This window comes from Geotrypetes seraphini, chromosome 1 (genome assembly GCF_902459505.1).
Source record: "Geotrypetes seraphini chromosome 1, aGeoSer1.1, whole genome shotgun sequence".
NCBI classification, from domain to species: Eukaryota; Metazoa; Chordata; class Amphibia; order Gymnophiona; family Dermophiidae; genus Geotrypetes; species Geotrypetes seraphini.
This window is the reverse complement of record NC_047084.1, coordinates 386,120,259-386,141,270: the sequence shown is the minus strand read 5'-3', so window position 1 is coordinate 386,141,270 and position 21,012 is coordinate 386,120,259. Positions and strand designations below refer to the sequence as shown.

Below are 21,012 nucleotides of genomic sequence, written 5' to 3'. Positions count from 1 at the left end.
AAATAGCTAAGAAGAGGAAAAAATTTTTTTAAATTGAATCAGGTTGGGCAGACTGAAGATGTGATAGTCTCAGGAGCAATCTAAGGAAATACTTTTTTTTTACATAAATGATGGTAGATGTGTGGAACAGTCTCCCAGAAGAGGTGGTGGAGGCAAATACTGTTGGTGGAGGCAAATACTGTGACAGAATTCAAGTAAATGTGGGATAGGCATGTGGGATCTCTTAGAGGAAGAGACCATGGTTACTGTGGATGGGCAGATTTGATGAGCCATGTGGCCCTTTTCTGCCATCATGTTTCTATGTCAATCCATTCCTGTACGACTGGCTCATTGGAGTCCGAGAGGCATTGGGCAGTTTTCCAGGTCGGTAAACTGCTTCAATGCCTAGGCTGGGTGATCAGCTTTCAAAAGAGCCAGCTCTTTCCTATGCAGGACTTGGAATACCTGGGGGTTCATGTTGCCACAGGGCAGAACAAGTTATTTCTGCCTGACTCGCACCAGGAGAAGCTTTGTCAGCTGATACTTGCCTTCCTGTGTACTCCAACAGCCTGGCAGTACCTGCAGGTCCATGGTTACGACCATAGATGTGGTTCCCTGGGCGAGGGTCTACCTGCGTTCCCTTCAGAATACGCTTATTTCCTGTTGGAGTCCACAGAAGGATCTGTTGCATGCCCGTCTCTTTTGGACAATAGAGGTTCAAAACAGTCTGGCCTGGTGGTTGAATCCTTCTTCTCTGTCCTGGGTTTTACCTGTCTGTGTGATCCTCACAATGGATGCCAGCCTGTATGGCTGAGGTGCTCTTTGCTTGGACAGTCTAGTCCAGGACTGGTGGTACCTGTCCAAGAGAAAGTGGTTGATCCATCGCCTGGAGCTTTGGGAGATTCATCTGGCCCTCTTACACTTCGAGCATCTTCTCCAGAATCAGGCAGGGAAAGGGAGGGTGAGATGTCAGACTTGGGAGGAGGGGTAGAAGGGAAGCAAGAAGAGATGTTGGACTTGTGTGAGGGAGGGAGATAGAGAGGAAGGAAATGCTGGGTTACAAGAGTGGAGTAAAGGACAGGGGAGGGCAATGTTTAAAAAGGTGGATCCATGTGGAAGAGTTGTAAAGGAGATGAATGAAAGGAGAATAACGAGTACAGAGGGTAGAAATGTAATGGGAAACAGCTAAAAAAGAATAGGAATGTGAAAGCTAAAGGATAAGAGAAGAGGATAGAAAGTTTATTAGATTAAAAAATGAAAAGGAATAAAGCAAGAGTTACATTTGAGTGGATAGAGGTAGAAAAGAGAAAAATGGAATGGAACACTTTAACAGAAAGATTAGAACATAAGAATAACCATACTGGGTCAGATTAATATGTAAGCCGCTTAGACACTTATGTTATAGATTGGATGTTCTATCTTTGACATAATATTGCCTTGGTTAAATAAAATGTTTAAACTTAAAAATGTGTTTTTGAAAGCGAATCAAATAAAAAAATTGATTCATTAGGGTGAATTGAATTTGAATTTGAATCGGACAGCACTAGTACAAAGACTAAACATGGTAATGTAATGGGGGAATAGGAGACTGGGGAAGGGGCAAGATGGGAAATGGGATGAGTGAAGGAAATGGAAAGTTGATAGGTAGGTGAAAAGTAAAAAGGAGTAAGGTGAAATTTGCACGGGCAAAAAAAAGAAGGTTAGAGCTAAAAAGGAAAAATCAGTATGTCAGAGACAGATACTGTATGCTGAGAGAACAAAGCAGGAGGAGAGATGTGAATTGAAAAAGAGACAACAGCCACTGGAAACAGAAGAAAGACAGGAAAGCAGACGTGTAACTGGAACCAGCATAACAGAACATTAAACCTTCCAGAAAACAAAGGTAGAATAAAGTATTTGAAATATATTAATTAAAATATGTTAGCTTTGGGAAATATTATTTGCAAATGTCTTCGTACTGTATTCAGTTCAAAATATGGAGCCCCTTTTCAGGTTTTGTATTTCACAATGTTCCTGGTAATGGAGAGCTTTGTGTTGCTATTACTCAGATAACATGAAAATCTGTGTTTCTTTTGGGTTTTTTTTTTGTATGGGACGTCCATGGAGAACTATTTTAGTTCTGATCTGCATGTTGTGGGGAGGTAGAATACCAGCTCCCATATAACTAATTTTATTATGGTGTGTTGCACTGAGCTTTTCTTTTGCTTTCTTTCTCATTTTGCTCCTTCTTTTTTGAGCATCATATATCTCCTTTGTGTTTTTGCTGAAAAGCAGGTTAAAGTATGTGTTAGGAGAAACATGATTCTTTGAGTATGTTTGGCAGAATCTATTGTTATGCTTTAAACTAGAGAGTTATGCAGGGACAGAAAACAAACCCATCCCCGCCCGTCCCAGCAAGTAATTTCTTCCGTCCGCACCCATAAACTTCAGAAGTAGTTACAGGTATCTTGGTTTACGAGCATAATTCGTTCCAGAAGCATGCTCGTAATCCAAAGCACTCGTATAGCAAAGCAAATTTCCCCATAGGCAATGAAGGAAACACAGACGATTTGTTCCACAACCCAAAATGTTTGCTATGGCGGCCCATGGGTGGGTACCTGCACACAACCACACATGTCTTTTCTTTTGTTGGTGAGCTGCTTCTGTTCCTCATTAAGTCAGTGTCCTTGCCCACCATCAGGTAAATTTATTGCATTTACTACCAGTTGTTTTTCTCAGCCTGCAGCACCAGCTCCCTCATATTTCACTTGTCAATAATAATAAAACCCTTAGCACGCATGCACACTTCAAACTTGGTGGGTCCGTGATCCATGGCACCGTGCCCACGCATGCGCAGTGCCTGCCTCAGCTGATTTCCTGATCTCTGACGCTGGCTGACTACGCTGTGCTTGCCGGCTTCCTGACCCTGTTCCTCCGAGAGGGGGGGGGGAGGGAAGAGAAACAAAGCCAGCAAGCAGTGTTAGAGCCCCTAGAGCATGGACTGGAAAACAGCTAACGTTATTCCACTCCACAAAAAGGGCTGCAGGACAGAGACAGCAAACTACAGACCGGTGAGTCTCACATCCATAGTGAGCAAACTCATGGAAACACTGATCAAACAAAAGCTTGACACAATGCTGGACGAGGAAAATTTACGTGATCCCCACCAACACGGATTTACCAAGGGTAGGTCATGCCAATCAAATCTGATTAGCTTCTCTGACTGGGTAACAAGACAACTGGATGCCGGGGAGTCTTTGGACGTAGTGTATTTGGACTTCAGCAAAGCTTTTGATAGCGTCCCACACCGCAGCTGAAATCGCTGGGATTAGGGGAAACACTAACTGCATGGGTTAAGGATTGGCTGAGCGGTAGACTTCAGAGGATTGGCTGAGCGGTAGACTTCAGAGGGTGGGGGTAAACTGTACCCCCTCCAAAACGTCAGATGTGACCAGTGGAGTTCCACAAGGCTCGGTCTTGGGCCCGATCCTATTCAACATATTCATAAGTGATATGACCCAAGGGCTTAGAGGAAAAATATCATTGTTCGCCGATGCCACCAAACTGTGCAACATAATAGGTAAAAGCACTTTGCCTGACAGTATGACGCAGGACCTACTACTATTGGAACAATGGTCATCAACTTGGCAGCTCAGCTTCAATGCTAAAAAATGTAAAGTAATGCACCTGGGTACAAGAAATCCGTGCAGAACTTACACCTAAATGGTGAGACCTTAGCTAGGACCACGGCAGAACGTGATTTAGGAGTAATCATTAGTAATGACATGAAAACTGCCATCAAGTGGAAAAGGCTTCCTTCAAGGCAAGGCAAATGATGGGTTGTATCCGTAGAGGTTTTGTCAGCAGGATGCCAGAAGTCATAATGCAACTGTACAGATCCATGGTGAGACCTCATTTGGAATATTATGTTCAATTCTGGAGACCTCATTACCGGAAAGATGTGCTGAGAATTGAGTCGGTTCAGCGAATGGCCACCAGGATGGTCTCGGGGCTCAGGGATCTCCCATATGAAGAAAGGCTGAATAAATTGCAGCTGTACTCACTTGAGGAACGGAGAGAGAGAGGAGACATGATTGAGACGTTTAAATATATCACAGGCCGTATCGAGGTGGAAGAGGATATATTCCGTCTTATAGGGCCCTCGTCCACCAGAGGGTATCCGCTTAAAATCAGGGGAGGGAAATTTCATGGTGATTCCAGAAAGTATTTCTTCACCAAAAGGGTGGTCGATCATTGGAACGAACTCCCACTGCAGGTGATTGAGGCAAACAGCGTGTCAGATTTTAAAAATAAATGGGATATTCACGTGGGATCTCTAAGGGTGTAAAGGCAGGGGGGTGGGTCAGTATAATCAAGTGGGTGGGTCCTTAGAGTGGGCAGACTTGATGGGCTATGGCCCTTTTCTGCCGTCATTTTCTATGTTTCTATGTTTCCTGGCCAGGGTGATATTGGCGGAAGATAGGACAGGGAGGGAGGCTTCAACTCACTGCTCCTGTTTGCTTTGGGCCTTCCTCGTTGCTGAGTCCTGCCTTCGCGGAAACAGAAAGTAGGTGGGACCAGGCAGCGACGAAGGCCCAAAGCAAGCAGGAGCAGTGAGTTGTGAATTCTGCCCTGCCGATGGCTGTGTGAGACCCGGGAGGGGGGAGAGAGAATGAGAAGTGCTGCCGATGGCTGTGTGAGACCGTGGAGGGGGGGAATGCTGCCGACGGCTGTGTGAGACTGCGGGGGGAATTCTGCTGCAGTGAAAGGGAGAAGGAAAACCAGGGAGGGGGGAAGATAAATACTGCTGTTGCACAGTTAGGGGGGTAAAAGGAATGGAGAAGGGGTGCTGCTGTACAGGGGGAGAGTAAAATGAAGGGAGATGGGCTACTGCTGGACAGGGGGGAGGTAAAAGAAAGGGAGAAGGGCTACTGCTGGATAGGGAGCAGAGAAGGGGTGCTGCTGGACGGGGGGGAGTAAAATGAAGGGAGATGGGCTACTGCTGGACAGGAGGATCAGGGAAGGGGTGCTGCTGGACAGGGGAGGTAAAAGGAAGGGAGAAGGACTACTGCTGGATAGGGAGCATAGAAGGGGTGCTGCTGGACAGGGGGGGAGTAAAATGAAGGGAGAAGGGCTACTGCTGGATAGGGAGCAGAGAAGGGGTGCTGCTGGACAGGGGGGAGCAGGGAAGGAGTACTGCTGAACAGGGGGGGAGGTAAAAGGAAGGGAGAAGGGCTACTGCTGGACAGGGGGAATAGGAAGCAAAGAAAGAAAGAATTGTCTCAGCGCCCCATTGTGCTAAAAGTTTACACATCTATTTTAGCACCCGTTAATGTAACGGGCTTAAACACTAGTTCTTATTATATTCCTCTTCCTTCTAAATAATCTCTTTTCCTCTCTCTCAGCTCCCGAATTAAGCCGTCCACCATCCTGTTAAAGGATCGCATACTCATGCGTCACGTGTAAGCATGCGCAACGTCGATGAGCGCAGCACAGCGCTCATTAGCATTGTGCGTGCTTACATGTTTCACACGCATACGTGATTATTGGGACGGCTTAATTCGGAAGCTGAGAGCTTGTTTATCGGGACGGCGTTTGTTTTACGAGGTAAGATTTGCAGGAGTATTTTGCTCGTCTTGCAAAACACTCGTAAACCGTGTTACTCGCAAATCAAGGTTTGACTGTATTTCATTTAATTTTGCTACTGAAAGGCTCTGTTAGCGACCCATTTACAAATAAGCAAAGGCACTTTATTAATTTGGAAATATTATTTAGGAAGAATACATACATTGTAAATGTGTCTCTCCTAGAGCCTCTAATGTAAATATAAAATATAAATACTCCAGCTGATGAAGACCCTCAATTTATGTCAGCTGAGGACTTCTTCTGAAGGTGCCCTGGGGGGTCCCTTTTGCCAAGCTTGGCAGGCAGTAGCAGCGTCCCTGATTTATAGATGCTGATACCTCAGTGCCTCAGGGATGCTGCCAGTGACTGCTACGCTTGGTGGAGGGGAGTTTTGGCTGCCTTAGAAGGAGGTCCTTAGCTGGTGGTGCTTTGGGGATCCCCAGCAGCCACAGCAAGGATCAGCAAATGCTTAAACACTGGAGAAATAAAATTAAAAAATGCATTTTAATTTCTATTGAACACAATACAAAGACTGCTATATACATTTCCCAAAGCTAACATATTTCAATGAATTCCTTTTTTTACCTTTCTTGTCTGGAGATTTATTTTTCCATCAAATTGCTTCCTGTTTCTTTTTTTCTGCTTTCCTTTCTTCTGCAAATTCTTCTTCAAACGGTTGCTGTCCATTGGTTTCTCCTACCATGGCCAGCATTTCTCTCTTCCCTCCCTCTGTACAGCATTCTCCCTCCCTTTTATCCTGGATCATTCTCCCTCTTTTCCCCCCTCCCCAATTCTGCACAACATTTCTTCCTGTCTCCTCCACCCCTATGTGCAATACATCTCTCCCTCTCTTTCACAGGATAGTGGGGAAAGAGAGAAAGGGATCTAGGGTGCATTTCTCCCACCCTCTCTACTGCCATATCCAAAATTTCTCCCTCTCTCATCCACTGGACAATGTGCAGCTTCTATCACAGCACTATGTCACAACTCTCCCTCCATTCTCTCCACCACCATGTCCAACATTTCTCTCTTGCATCCCTTTCAATCTATCTCATTGTTCCCTCTCCATCACATTATCCAACATTTATCCCTCTCATCTTTCTCTTCACCATGCATCTCTGTCTTGCTTTTCTTCCTGTGCCCAACAATTCTTCTTTTTTCCTTTCCCCATGTGTACTCTTTGCCTCTCACTCACACACTCATGCCCAACAATTCTCCCTTTCTATTCCCTCCCCCACTTCAGCATCTCTTTTCCTCCCTCCTATGACCCAAGTTCATGCCCCCTTCCTCCTATTTATCCCACGTTCATTTCTCCTCTCTTCCTTACATCCCAACGTGCTCGCTCCCTCTCTCTTGCGGTCAAGTTTGTGCCTCCCTTCCCATGGGAGTGTACTAGGGCTATCCAGGTGGGCCTCCTTCTTCCTATCTTCAGCTGCACTTGCTTCTCAGGGCCGTGAGCTGCGGCTCCTGCACACAACACGTGGCTGACCTGGAAGTCTTCCCTCTGATGTCTGAGGGAAGGCTTTCAGGTCGGCTTAGGCAGCATGCTAGGAGCGCTGCACGCAGCTTTGTGAAGTGGCAAGTGCGGCTGGAGGGCAGGAAGAATGAGGCTCTTCTGAGGTAACGTGGGAACCCTTCAAGGTGTCTCCATCCCTGTGTGATCCCCACTGATCCAGGAGGAACCCTGCGGATCCCCACAGACTCGGAGGATCTCCACTGGTTACATGGTTTTCCTGTCAGCCCCATTCCCGTTCAGCTTTAATTTAAACATGAGTGACCTGGGCCTGAAAGAAGTGGTGTGTGTGGCTCTGCTGTCATTTACTGCGTTACTGAAGCAACTACCTTCTAAGATAGGACAGCTCTTGGTCACCCCCATTTTGGATGCTTGGGTAAGGGGGGAGGTGCCAGCTCATTCCTCGCCACAGGCAGCAGATTGCCTTGAAGGTGGAGGGAGGGAGGGGGCCCACAATTCTATTTTTTTGTCCTCACAACTATGGTAACATTTATCCTGAATCAGTTTTATAACTAAACTAGTATTTTAGCCCGTTACATTAACGGTCTGTCTGTCTTTCTTTATTTCTGTCTCTCTCTCCCTCCCTCTGTATTTGTTTCTGTCTCTTTCTCCCTGGCTCCCTTTGTCTGTCTGTCTTTCTGTATCTCTCCCTGCCCCTGTGTCTTTCTTCTTGTCTCCCTTCCTCCCGCTGTCTGTCTTTCTTTCCCCCCCCCCCCACTTCCCTGTGCAGTAGCCACAGCAGCATTCCCTCCCCCACACATCACGTTTCCCCTACCCCCCCTTACCTTCCTGCAGATTCCAGCAGCGTGTGCAGCACTCTACACATGCTGCTTCGGGGCCTTCTACTGCCCTGATTTACTCTGGCACGTCCCTGATGACATCATCAGAGACGCGGCAGAGCAAATCAGGGCAGTAGAAGGGCTCGAAGCAGCGTGTGTAGAGTGCTGCACATGCTGCTGGAATCGGCAGGTTTTGAGTCGGGATCGCGAAAAATGTAGCGACTGGACTGTTTTGTTGGGCTTCCCTTCCCGCGAGGTGTTGCCGCGGCTCCTTTTGTTCCCCGCCAGCGTCAGAGAGCAGGGAGTCCAGCGCTGAGTTCAAGTCCTGGAAGCACTAACTGCGAAGGTCCGTGAAAGAAAAGGAATCTTGCAGCACTTTGAATTCCGTTAACGGCGAATGTAAAGACCGCGTCAGCCAAATTGAATTCAATGGCTGAGGGAAAAAGAAAATGCCTCATTGGGAAGATGGCTGGGGTCTCGCGCATGCGCACTCCTGCGACCACAGACCTACGGATCATATATGCACGCAGATAGGAGTGCGTTTGCGTGGCTAGTGTTTTATTATATAGGATACACAATGCTGCTTTCTCTTGTGCACTGTTCAGGTAAATGTGAAAAACCGACAGTCATGATTTTATATATTCTCACAAAATTCTTATATCAAAGGACATTTAACTAAATCAGTACTGATTTGTTGAGGTCCTTGTTAAAATGGCTTTTCCAGTTGTCAGCCGATGCTTGCAGTTCTTGGAGTTGGAAGCTAATAATTTCCCGTTCGTTTAGCAGACTGTAAGCTCTAACAATCCCCAGTGTGTACCTTGCTGGTTCTCATTCGCCCAACCAAAGTTTAGCGTTTGGCTTTGGCCAAAACCATGTGATAAAGTTTCAGTTACATTTTTGGTTTTAGTTGGTCTCTATTGTATGTTTAATGTGCTCTACCTTGTATGTATAATTATGTGTTTTTTTGTTACCCCTGATTTTTAATATGTAATTTGGTTTGAAATTATAAAGTGTTTGCATCAAATTTTAATAAACATGAAACATGATCTGGCAAATTATTTTCAGTTTTATTAATTTAATTTATAAAGAACTGTTATGGACAGCTTTGTAAATAATAAAATATGGGGAAATATGGCATAGAAAAGAGAAAAACAAATATGTAATTCTTGTTTTAGATTTGTACCTTGTACTGCTTCTATTTTCTATGTAATGAACTTGACTCAGAGAGTTGTACCTATTAAACTGAATAAAAAAGATATGGAATATATAAAAAAAGGGAAAACAGGAAAAGATGGAATTTGAAGAGGGGAAATGAGGAAGAGGAAACAAAAATGGAGAGGAGGAATGGAATTATATTTGTAACATTTTGAAGCTCCTGCCTACAATGAAGGTGATTGGTGGGAGGCATTTGAAAAAATATCAATCATCAATAAATTATCTAAAATTGCTGATTGGCTAAATGATAATAAATTAGCTCTGAATGTCACCAAAACAAAAATCATATTCTTCCCCCTGGAAAGAAGGACTAAAGCTCAGCTCACTGATCACCATCAATAATACTCTCCTTCAGGAGGTCACTAAGATCAAAGTATTAGGGGTTAACTGGTATCCTGGACTAGAATCTCAATTACCAAGTACAAATTAACGCAGTAGTGAGAAGTTGTTTTTATAGACTTTGTATGATCAGATCATTAGCTTCGTTTCTCGATACAGCTTCCTTGAACATCTTAATTCATTCATTGATAATATCTAAATTGGATTACTGTAATTTGTTATACAAGGGAATTACTCTAAAAGAATTACGATAATTACAAATAATTCAATCAATAAAAATCATCACTAATAGGAAAAAATTTGATCATGTAACACCTCTCCTTCAGATGTAACACCTCTCCTTCAGAAAGCACACTGGTTACCTATAACACACAGAGTATCATACAAAATAACCTTATTAACCTTCAAGATATTAACAGCTAAAGCCCCATTTATTTCTACAAAGATTTCTTATTTCATGCACTCCCTTAAGAGCCTTAAGATCAAAGGACAAAAATCTTTCTTCTGTTCTAAAAACACACGACGGGATACATTTTTTTTGGTTACAGCTCCATAAATATGGAACTCACTGCCGGCTCATATTAGGGAAGAAAAAAATCCTTAATAGATTCAAAGGAACACTAAAATGTTGGCTGTACAAAGACGCATTCAAAACATGAAACTTTCACGAGGCCTCCACTTTTTGTTTTTTACCTTTTTTTTGTTTTTCTTTTCTTTAATTTATTGTAGTTCTACCTGCATTCCTTCTATTTTGGTTTGTTTTTGTCCATGTCTTATTGCAATCAGAATGTAGTTGGTTTTCCCCATTTTTAAATTGTGTATCACTTTGAATCATGATATTGCGATTTATCAAATTTTTAATTAAATTTGAAACTTGAGTATGAGGCTCTAAGATTGATCATGGCCCCTAATCCGGATAAAAATCACTAATGTGGCCCTCTGCAAGAAAAGTTTTCCCACCTTTATTTTAGTTAGATAAATTGGGGTTTCTTGCTTAGCTCTTTACTTATTTATGTTGTTCCTGTTCTGTTTCTATTTAGAGGCTGCTTTCCAATGAAGAAGAAAAGAACAAAGCCATCATTCAAGAAGTTTGTTTTATGGTATCCTTTGGGGAATTTTTTAGGATCTTATTTGTACTTGATAGGTATGCAACTAATACCAAATTAATCTTTGGAGATTGTGTATGCAGAAAGTTTTTCATCTACATTTTATACCCAGTTAACCCTACAATCAAAATTTTAGGGGTTAAATTGGATAAAGATTTGTCAATGAGAGATCAGACTGATGCTTTAGTCAGAAAAAGCTTCTTTATGTTGTGGAAGTTGCAAACAATTGATCATACAAGTGATATGCAACAGTCTTGCATCACTTGACTTGGTTGATGCGTTTATGTATTATTTAATTTTCCATTCCACTATCATATGTTCAGTTACTGTACATGTATATTTGATAAAGGAGTGCATTTGAATAAATTTTCAGTCCAGAGAAATTTTGTTGAACATTGGTAATATTAATGTATTGCACTCGTATAGCTGTATGATATTAAACTTTAGTAAGATATTCTGTTATACTAGTGTTTAAGCCCGTTACATTAATGGGTGCTAGTAAAGCCTCCTTCCCTCACATGTCCCCTATTTTCAGCCCCAGCTCCAAACCAATTTTACCTCCTCCCAGCCCCCTTCTCCCCCGGCCCAGTAGCACCTCTTCCCTGCTCCCCCTGTCCCTCTTCCTTGCTCCCCTGGTCCAATAGCACCTCTTCCCTGCTCTCCCGGCCCAGTTGCACCTCTTTCCTGCTCCCCCTGTCCCTCTTCCTTGCTCTCCTGGCCCAGTAGCACCTCTTCCCTGCTCCCCCTGTCCCTCTTCCTTGCTCTCCCGGCCCAGTAGCACCTCTTCCCTGCTCTCCCTGTCCCTCTTCCTTGCTCTCCCGGCCCAGTAGCACCTCTTCCCTGCTCCCCCTGTCCCTCTTCCTTGCTCTCCCGGCCCAGTAGCACCTTTTCCCTGCTCCCCGTCACTCTTCCTTGCTCTCCCAGCCCAGTAGCACCTCTTCCCTGCTGTCCGTCCCTCTTCCTTGCTCTCCCGGCCCAGTAGCACCTCTTCCCTGCTCCATCAGCACCCCTTACCTGTTTCCCCGGTCCAGTATGCAGCGTTGTGAGCATCGTGGCCGACTTTTGTGAACCTCGTAGGCGCTCTGCCCCTCAGAAGTACGTTCCCTCTGACGCGATCGCGTACGTCAGAGGAAACATTCTACTGAGGTGCTGTGCGGCTGCGAAGTTTAGTAGAGCCGGCCACAATCCTCACTGGAGCAGCGCCCAACCCTCAGCAGATCGAAGCCCTCCTCCCGGCAGCCGCCGCCAGTACCGCTGCAAAAAGCCCTCCTCCCGCCAGCCGCCGCCAGCATCGCTCTGCCTCCTCAAGCCGTCGAATATGGCTGGCTTCCTCTAGCGGTTGATGAGTAAGGGCGGGAGGAGGGGAGTTACCAGGATGTTCCCTGCCGCCGGGTTCTAAAATGGAACACGGCCACGGATCACACACTACAGCGGCAGGGATCACGATGTTTTCAATGCGCATGCACCGGTAAGCTTTTATTATATAGGATTGCTATTGGTTTTACTTTTATTTCTGTAGTTATCCCTGAAGAGGGCTGTTTTGTCCTGTCAACTGCTTTCAATATTTGATTGGCCAGCCTTTGCTCTTGCGAACAAGCTGACACCTTTTGGGCATAGAGTGGACCAGCTTCATTAGATGCTCATGGGTGATAATCATACTCAAGGCTTTAATCAGTGACACAATCAACTCTTGCTTTGTTTACTTTTTGTGATATTTTCAGTAACAGCTTGTACCACAGGTTCTCAATTAGATTGAGATCTGGTGAATTAGCCGTCCAATCAATTGTCTTCACTCCTTTCTTTCTCATCCATTTGAGTACAGTTTTTGCTCGATGACATGATGCAACGTCTTAGGAAACAAGCTCTCTGCTAAAGGCAACATGCATTTATGCATGATTTCAGTGCACTTCACTGCATTCACCATGCCCTCTACAATGTGAAGCCGACTAACACCACTTGCCGCCATACACCCCCATATTATGACTTTTTGTGGAATGCTTAACTGACAGGTTAAGGCATTCAGACTTGAATTATTCTCCTGGATATCTGTGTACACATTTCCCTCCGAATCCGTGGGTTTAGTACCCTCGGATTCGGTATTTGTGTGTTTTTGCCACGGACCTCGCCCTAGTTTTTATGAGTGAATTGCTGCATCCTGGACCTCCCCTACACCTTACCTGGTGGTATAGCGGTGATGCGGGGCAGGAACGATCTTCCTATTCTCCTGTCTTGTGCAGAGCCGTGAGTTCCTATGGTCTCACGAGACTACAACAGGAACTTACGGCAGCCAATTTTGATTATGGCTCTGCACGGGGCAGGAGCATAGGAAGATTGCTCCTGCCCCGCGTCACCGCTAGACCAGGTAAGGTCTGGGATGCAGGAGGGAAGCAGGGGTGGTTCAGAGTCAGCCCTAAAAGTTATTCACAGTTTTTCAATAATCGCAGGCCAGCTCTGTCCCTAACCCCCGTGTATACGGTGGGAGAAGTGTACATATGTTCTGCACTGATCACCCAAGATGCAGAAAGTGCTCTAATCACTAAATACCTTCTCCCAAGTTTCCTTTGTTCACTTGCCGTATTGCACAGCCCATGCCATTCGCTTTCTTTGCTGCACAGTCAGTAGCGATTTTTACCTAGCTTTACAACCTCAAACCAAATTCCGGGTACCTACACCTCACTGTGCTTGTACTAACCATGGCTGAGCACTTGGCCTGCCACTCTTTCAGCAACTGAGGTGATGTCAGCTTCCTATTGCCAAGAGATGAGCATGTCAACACTCAATTTTGTCTGTAACTTGTCTGTCTTAGTTGACCTGAACGCTGTCTATCCTGTGTTCCCCCTGTCTCCTTCTTCTTAAGCACCCTGATCACTGTACTTTGGTTGCATCCCACCCTCTGTGCAATCTGCCTGCTGGAATATCCCTCATCACCAAGAACCACTATTCAAACCTGGTTTTCCTCCAAGAATTGAAATTTGGATTTCATTGCTATTGATGTCACTGGTCAAGAATCCCGGGAAGTAAGTTGATTGGGCCTGCAGTTGTGCCAGACACACTTTCCATTCCTATGTTTTCTCAGGGCAGCTCTACGGCAGCCAAAGATATGGTGAATCTAGCGGATCTCCAGGATCCGGACCGGTGCAGAGCATGTGATTTGGGGGAGGACCCCACTATTTGCACACCAGCACACCTTGTGGATTTAATATCTGATTCTCTGTAGAAATTGAAGCTACAGAGGGACCAGCCAGTCTCTGCTGAATGTTCCCTTATGAATGACCAGAGGCCACAATCTGCCTCTTTTCCTGATCATCCTGATGTTGTCTGGATTCTTACGGATATCTGGAAGACTTCCTGAGAGTCCCTTGAAATGTGCTTGAGCCATGGCACAGCTTTATCCCATGGCAGATGGCTTTAACAAGCACTTTACTTCTCCAAAGGTGGATTTTTTCGGTGGTGCATATCTCTCCCTAGTGATTTGGGGGGGTCCTGAAGGATGCCTAGGACCAATGTGTGGATTTTATCCTTAAGCTTCTGTTTGATTTGGCCGTGGCTGGGGTCAAAGCCTCTTTTGTAGCTCGGGCATTCCACTCCAAACTGTGCCATGATCCTGAAATTGTGGTGCTTTGGGATTTCGATTGTCTCATCTCCGGAGTGGATTACATGCCTGATACCCTGTTCAACATCTTGAATGTTTTTGCCAAGCTTAGCACCTATTCTGTTTTGGCTCGCAGGATGCTCTGGATCTGTCAATGGGCTGGTGATTCATCTTCTAAGGCTGAACCAGTTGCCCTTTAAGGGTCAGCTCCTGTTCGGTCAGGGTCTGGGTGGCCTTTTGGCCAGTGTTCAGGATCGTAAATCCAAGGCATTGCCTGGGAGCAGATCCTGCCCTTCTGCGCATTCTAATTTTCATCCCTTTCAGTGTTCTTGCCCGTACTCGGGCCCTTCCACTGGTCGTCGTACCTCCTCATCTGTCAGACTATACTTTGGCGGGTCTTACCATCAGCAGATTTTGATGCCAGGGCGCTGTCTTCCCCTCCACGCATTAGGGGGTGGTTGTGGGTCTTTCTGGCTGAATGGGAGGTCATCACCTCCAACCGCTGGATTCTAGAGGTTCTCCGAGATGGTTACAAATTGGAGTTTCTCTCTCCTCTGACCAAGCATTTTCTAGATTCACCTCACAGCCGCCCCGAGAAGGTGGTTCGAGTACAAGCCACAGTGGGCACCCTCAGAGTGTAAGTGGTCAATCAACCGCCTGGAACTGCAGACAGTTCGGCTGGTCCTTCTCCTCTTCGAGAGTTGTTTCCATCATCGAGCCATCCGTGTGTTCTCGGACAATGCTACGGTGGTGGCTTCCATTAATTGTCGGGGGACGACGACGACATAGGGTCCCTCTCTGAGTGTGGAGGCTCAGCTGCTATTTTGGTGGGCGGAGAAACATCTAGTGGCACTGTCTGAGGCGCATATTGCAGGAGTGGACAATGTCCAAGCAGACCATAAGAGCATAAGAAGTGCTGCTGCTGGGTAAGACCAGTGGTCCATCGCGCCCAGCAGTCCGCTCATGCGGCGGCCCCCAGGTCAAAGACCTGTGCCCTAACAGAGACCAGCCCTACCTGCGTTTGTTATGGTTCAGCAGGAACTTGTCCAACCTTGTCTTGAATCCCTGGAGCATGTTTTCCCCTATAACAGACTCCGGGAGAGCATTCCAGTTTTCCACCACTCTCTGGGTGAAGAAGAATTTCCTTACGTTGGTACGGAATCTATCCCCTTTTAACTTCAGAGAGTGCCCTCTTCTCTCTACCTTGGAGAGGGTGAACAACCTGTCTTTATCCACTAAGTCTATTCCCTTCATTATCTTGAATGTTTTGATCATGTCTCCTCTCAGTCTCCTCTTTTCAAGGGAGAACAGGCCCAGCTTCTCTAATCTCTCACTGTACGGCAACTCCCCCACCAACTCCCCCAACCCCTTAACCATTTTAGTCGCTCTTCTCTGGACCCTCTCGAGTAGTACCATGTCCTTCTTCATGTATGGCGACCAGTATTCCAGGTGAGGGCATACTATAGCCCAGTATAACGGCATGATAACCCTCTCCGATCTGTTTGTGATCCCCTTCTTAATCATTCCTAGCATTCTGTTCTCCCTTTTTGATGCCACTGCGCATTGTGCAGACGGCTTCATTGACTGGTTGACCAGTACTCCCAGGTCTCTTTCCGGAGGGGGTCTCTCCTAGTACTACCCCAGACACCTTGTATTCATGTGTGGGATTTTTGATACCAACATGCATTACCTTACACTTATCCACGTTGAACCTCATATTGCCATCTTGCTGCCCATTTCTCGAGCGTGGTTATGTCACGTTGCAGATCTTCACAATCCCCCCTGCATCTTCACTACTCTGTATAACTTCGTATCATCTGCAAATTTAATCGCCTCACTCATCGTACCCATTTCCAGATCGTTTATGAATATGTTGAAGAGCACAGGTCCAAGTACCGAGCCCTGCGGCATCCCACTGCTGACGTTCTTCCAGTCCAAGTATTGTCCATTTACCCCCACTCTCTGTTTCCTATCTGCTAGCCAGTTTTTAATCCACGTGAGTATTTCACCTCTATTCCATGGCTCTTAATTTTTCGAAGTAGTTCGTGCAGAACCGTGTCTAACGCCTTCTGAAAATCCAGATATACAATGTCGACCGGGTCATCCTTGTCTATCTGCTTGTTTATCCCCTTGAAGAAGTGCAGCAAGTTCATCAAGCAAGATTGTCCTTTGCTGAAGCCGTACTGACTGGTCCTCATCAGTTTGTGTCCGTCAAGGTGATCAATGATGCGGTCTTTTATCAGCACCTCTACCATCTTTCCCGGTACCGAAGTCAGACTCACTGGTTTGTAGTTTCTCGGATCTCCTCTCGAACCTTTTTTGAATATCGGCGTAACATTTGCCACCTTCCAGTCTTCCGGAATCCTTCCCAATCTAATCGACAGATTGGCTATTAGTTGAAGCAGTTCAGCTATAGTCACCTTCAGTTCCTTAATGTCCCTCGGATGGATGCCATCCGGTCCTGGGGATTTGTCGCTCTTAAGCCTAACAATCTGCCTGCATACTTCTTCTAGACTGACCGTCAATCTTGCCAGCTTCCCGTCTTCGCCTCCAGCGCATAGCCTTGCGGGTTCTGGTATGTTGTGTATGTCCTCTTTGGTAAATACAGACGCAAAAAATGTGTTGTTTATTGGCGATGGCTTTGTCCTCCATTATCATCCAATGGTCCCATCGCTTCCTTTGCGGGTCGTTTCCCCTTAATGTATCGAAAGAAAGGCTTGAAGTTTTTCGCCTCTTTGGCTATTTTTTCCTCGTAGTCTCTTTTGGCCCCTTTTACTGCTTTATGGCACTTGTGTTGATGCTGTTTGTGCTTTATCCTGTTTTCATCCGTTTTTGACCTTTTCCATTCCTTAAACAAAGTCTTCTTGTCTCTGATCGCTTCCTTCACCGCTACAGTGAAGGAAGTTCAGTGTCGTGGCTGTCGTTCTGGATCGATGTTTCTCCCCTTCATCTATGTCGAAGCGGATCATATTGTGATCACTGGTTCCCAGCGTCCCCTTTACTTCTACATCTTGCGCCTGTCCTCGTATTCCATTTAGAATTAAGTCCAGAATTGTGTTTCCTCTCGTATTTTCCTTGACAAGTTGTTCCAGGAAACAATCACCTACAGCATCCAGGAACTTGTGACCCCTTTGCTCCTGAGTCTTCATTTTCTCCTGGTTTATCTTAGAATTCAGTTCAAATGTGCCTGCATATCTTTCAAAATTTTATATGGCATTTTTATTCCCCTGATTCCCTTATTATGGAATGCTTACAGATTTTCCTTTGAAAGAGGCATACAACAATTTAAACTCTCCCTTTCATCTCTGGCTTTTAAACTTTCTCAACTATGGAATGAACTTCCCTTAATTCTGAGGAGCCCCAGTTCTTTCCAATCTTTCCGCAAACTTCTAAAAACTTTTCTTTTTGCTAAACATTTTGGAAACTAATCTCTTTGAAACTTTTGCTATTACTTTAATTATTGTAAACTTTCTTTAGTTTTTATCTAATTGTTGTAAACCGAGTTGAGCTTCCTTAGGTTGATGACCAGGTATGTAAAGTTAAGCTTTAGTGTAGTTTAGTTAGATGCTGGATCCCAGAGAGTGGTCACTCTCTCGAAGAGCAATCATTTGCATTGTGGATCATTGGGGATGTCCACGTTCAACCTCAAGGCGACGGCGTCCAAGAAGAAAGCCGATCATTTCTTCAGTTGGCAAGAGACTGGAAGCAAAGGCCTAGATGCTCTGGTTCAGCCCTGGATCCAGAAGGATCTTTTTTTACGTCTTCCCTCCTTGACCCATGATGTAGAGATGCACAAGTGGCCCACGAGGGTCTGGTGATTCTGGTGGTGTCCGATTAGCTGACACAGCCGCAGTATGCTGACTTGGTTTTGCTCCAGCAGGTTCGGGGCCTTAGTCTTCCTTGTAGAGTCTGATTGCAGTGCAAGATCTGGGCCACTTTGGTCTTACAACATGACTCTTGAGCGCGCAGTCTTAATTAGCCAGGACTGTTATTCAGCGGTGCTTTCCATGTTGCTTCACCCCAAGCGGACGTCCATAGTGGCCATCTATGCGAAGGCTTGGAGGTGTTAACATGTCTGGTGGGCCCTGAGGCAGGTGGACCCTTCTTTTCTTTATTGTAAATTATAATAATAATTATACAAGTTAAATCACTTGCACGAGGATTAGATACAAATTAAACAGTCAATTAATGACTTATACAATAAAGGAAAATTATTTAGTTATTTAGTCCTCAAAATTAAGATCCAAGAACAAAGAAAAATTGTCATGTTACAAATAAATGATTAATAAGACAGAATAGGAGACATTGTTTTAAATCCCAAACAGCCACTCAATTAGATTGATGATACAGCCATTGAACTAATAACTACTCTTCCCCCCCCCCCCCCCCCACACACTTCTTTAGCCACAATAAATTCCAATAATTGCTTAGGCTCAAAAAATAAAAGAAACTTTTTCCCTTAAATGAGACGCAGCATTTCGAGGGAAATTTCAAAATGAAAGAAGCACCTAGTGACATGACCCTTGGTCTATAGACCAATAAGTCTTTTCTTTGTTTTTGTGTCTCTTTAGAAATATCAGGAAACAACCTAATTGTTAAGCCAAAGAAGGTATCATTCATGTGCCTGTAATATGAATGAAGGATTAAATCTCGGTCAAATTCTAAGGCCAATGTCACAATTAAGATGGCTCTCTCTGTAATAACTTCTAATGAATTCTCAAGGAAGTTTAAGTCAAATCCAATTCATTCTTCTGTGTTGCCACTCCTTCACCCGGGGTGGAAGCAGCTTGTTTTTTTTTTTTTTTCACACCCATTGAGATATACTGAGTTTTTGTTATAGGTAAATTTTCTTCTGGAATCAACAAGATTTCTCTTAGATATTTCCGCATCATTTCCACTGGAGAAATTACAGGTGACTTAGGAAAATTTAGCAACCTTAAATTATATCTCTCCTGTTGGTTCTCCATATGTTCCAATTTTCTTTGGATGGAAGATCTTTCTTTAATTGTTTCCAATTACAAGATCTTTATTTGAGAAATTTGTTCTTCGTGCTTTTTATTAAGTTTGCTTTGTTCTTTTATCATTACCCCTTGTATATTGACCTGAGTTGAAGTTGAGGCACAGTCAGAACGTACCATAGTCAAAGCTTTTTTGAGGTTGGAGTCCATGTTTACAATGACTTTCCATAAATCCTCCATATAAACTTTAGCAGGCTTAATTAACTCTCCAAACTGTTCTTCTAGAAAGGGTAAGATCTCACCTGATTCTGAATTGGGCACCGTTGGTCTGGCTGCAGCTAGGGTCTGTCTCTCCAACTCTCCTTCCCCCTGCTGTTCCTCCGGGGAATCAGAAAATAATATTAGAATCAAAAAATAATATTGAACTAAGGCCAGTACTGGGCAGACTGCACGGTCTGTGTCTGTGTATGGCCGTTTGGTGGGGGATGGGCTGGGGAGGGCTTCAGTGGCTGGGAGGATATAGATGGGCTGGAGTAGGTTTTAACAGAGATTTTGGCAGTTGGAACCCAAGCACAGTACCTGGTAGAGCTTTTGGATTCTTGCCCAGAAATAGCTAAGAAAATTTAAATTGAATCAGGTTGGGCAGACTGGATGGACCATTTGGGTCTTTATCTGCTGTCATCTACTATGTTACTAGTTGTGGAGTCATTCTCATCAACTGGATTGCCTCCTCTGCATCACACCCACTCCCAGGCTGAAGAGGAGCCTGATTCTGGATCGGGCTCAAAGAAGCCCGATCAAAACTGAGGTCTGCCGATGCAATCGGCATTCCCTCTGAAGTCTGGGATGTTTCCTGTGGCTGCCGCATCAGCCCAGCATCTAACGTCATCTGCACAAGGTTTCTGGTGCTTCCGACTGCCAAAGGTCCAAGTTGAGAGGCACCCTTGTGCTTCTCCATGCTGAAAACCGTTCCAGAGCCCAATGACAAGCAGGAGGAAATTTCCAAATCAGGCAAGTAACGGCCCGAGAAGAAACTTAACTTCGTAAGAAGTTTAGGTAAATAGTTTAGTCGTGGTCTGGCTCTGTGCGGTCAGACCAAGGGGAGGAAAACCCCCCCGAAGCAATGCTAATGCGGAGCTCCGCCGCACATGTCAGTCATGACTGCCATCTTGGATGATCATTCGAGGGGATAAACACTTCTGACTTAACTCTTGGACCATTCTTTTCCTTCTTCTTTTAGTTCAAATATTCTTTATTGAATTTTTTAAACATAAAACAGTATTATGCCAAATCCAGTGTTCTCGCCAGAAATTTTTTCCAGCCGGGCGACATGAAAAAGTAGCCGGGTGGGGCAGGATGGGGAAATTTGGTGGTGCGGAAAATTAACCCCTTCTTTTACTAAGGTGCACTAGCATTTTTAGCGAGCGCAAACCTCCACGCTACGTGGGAAAACTAATGCCAGCTCAATGCTGGCGTTAGTGTCTAGTGTGCATGGCAATTCTGCGCGCGCTAAGCGCATGCTAAAACTGCTATCGCAGCCCTAAATGTGTACTATTTTTATTAGTTAATTATTATTATTTATCAGTGCTCAATATGACTTCCTTTTTTAAGGTTTGAAACTTGTGCCAGAATATTTTTACTAAATTTAAGAAGTATCCAATTCTAGAAGGGAATAATTAGATATTTGCCCTCTTTCAAATGGTATATAGGTTTATAAAAGGGAAATGCGTTAATGAAGTCATTAGGTTCAATCTAGCCATTTATTTCTGCATGAATTTAAACAACAAAAAAATAATAATAATAATAACTTTATTTTTGTATACCGCCATACCCCGAAGAGTTCTAGGCGGTTCACATTAGTTAGACAGAGATTACAAGTGGTTACATATCAAATTGATCATAGAGTAGCAAACAGCAAGGCGAGAGT

At 44.7% G+C, this 21,012-nt stretch overlaps 1 protein-coding gene across 5 annotated transcripts in view; it reads left to right on the top strand.

Annotated features, from left to right (window-relative positions):
- The window catches only part of GAK (cyclin G associated kinase), a 652,499-nt gene that overhangs the window by 62,818 nt on the left and 568,669 nt on the right, over positions 1 to 21,012 (top strand). For all 5 annotated transcript variants that reach the window (XM_033916764.1, XM_033916747.1, XM_033916757.1 and 2 more), the window contains one exon: positions 10,470 to 10,529. In XM_033916764.1, coding sequence (XP_033772655.1) covers positions 10,470 to 10,529 — 60 coding nt within the window. The remainder of the gene's footprint in view (positions 1 to 10,469; positions 10,530 to 21,012) is intronic.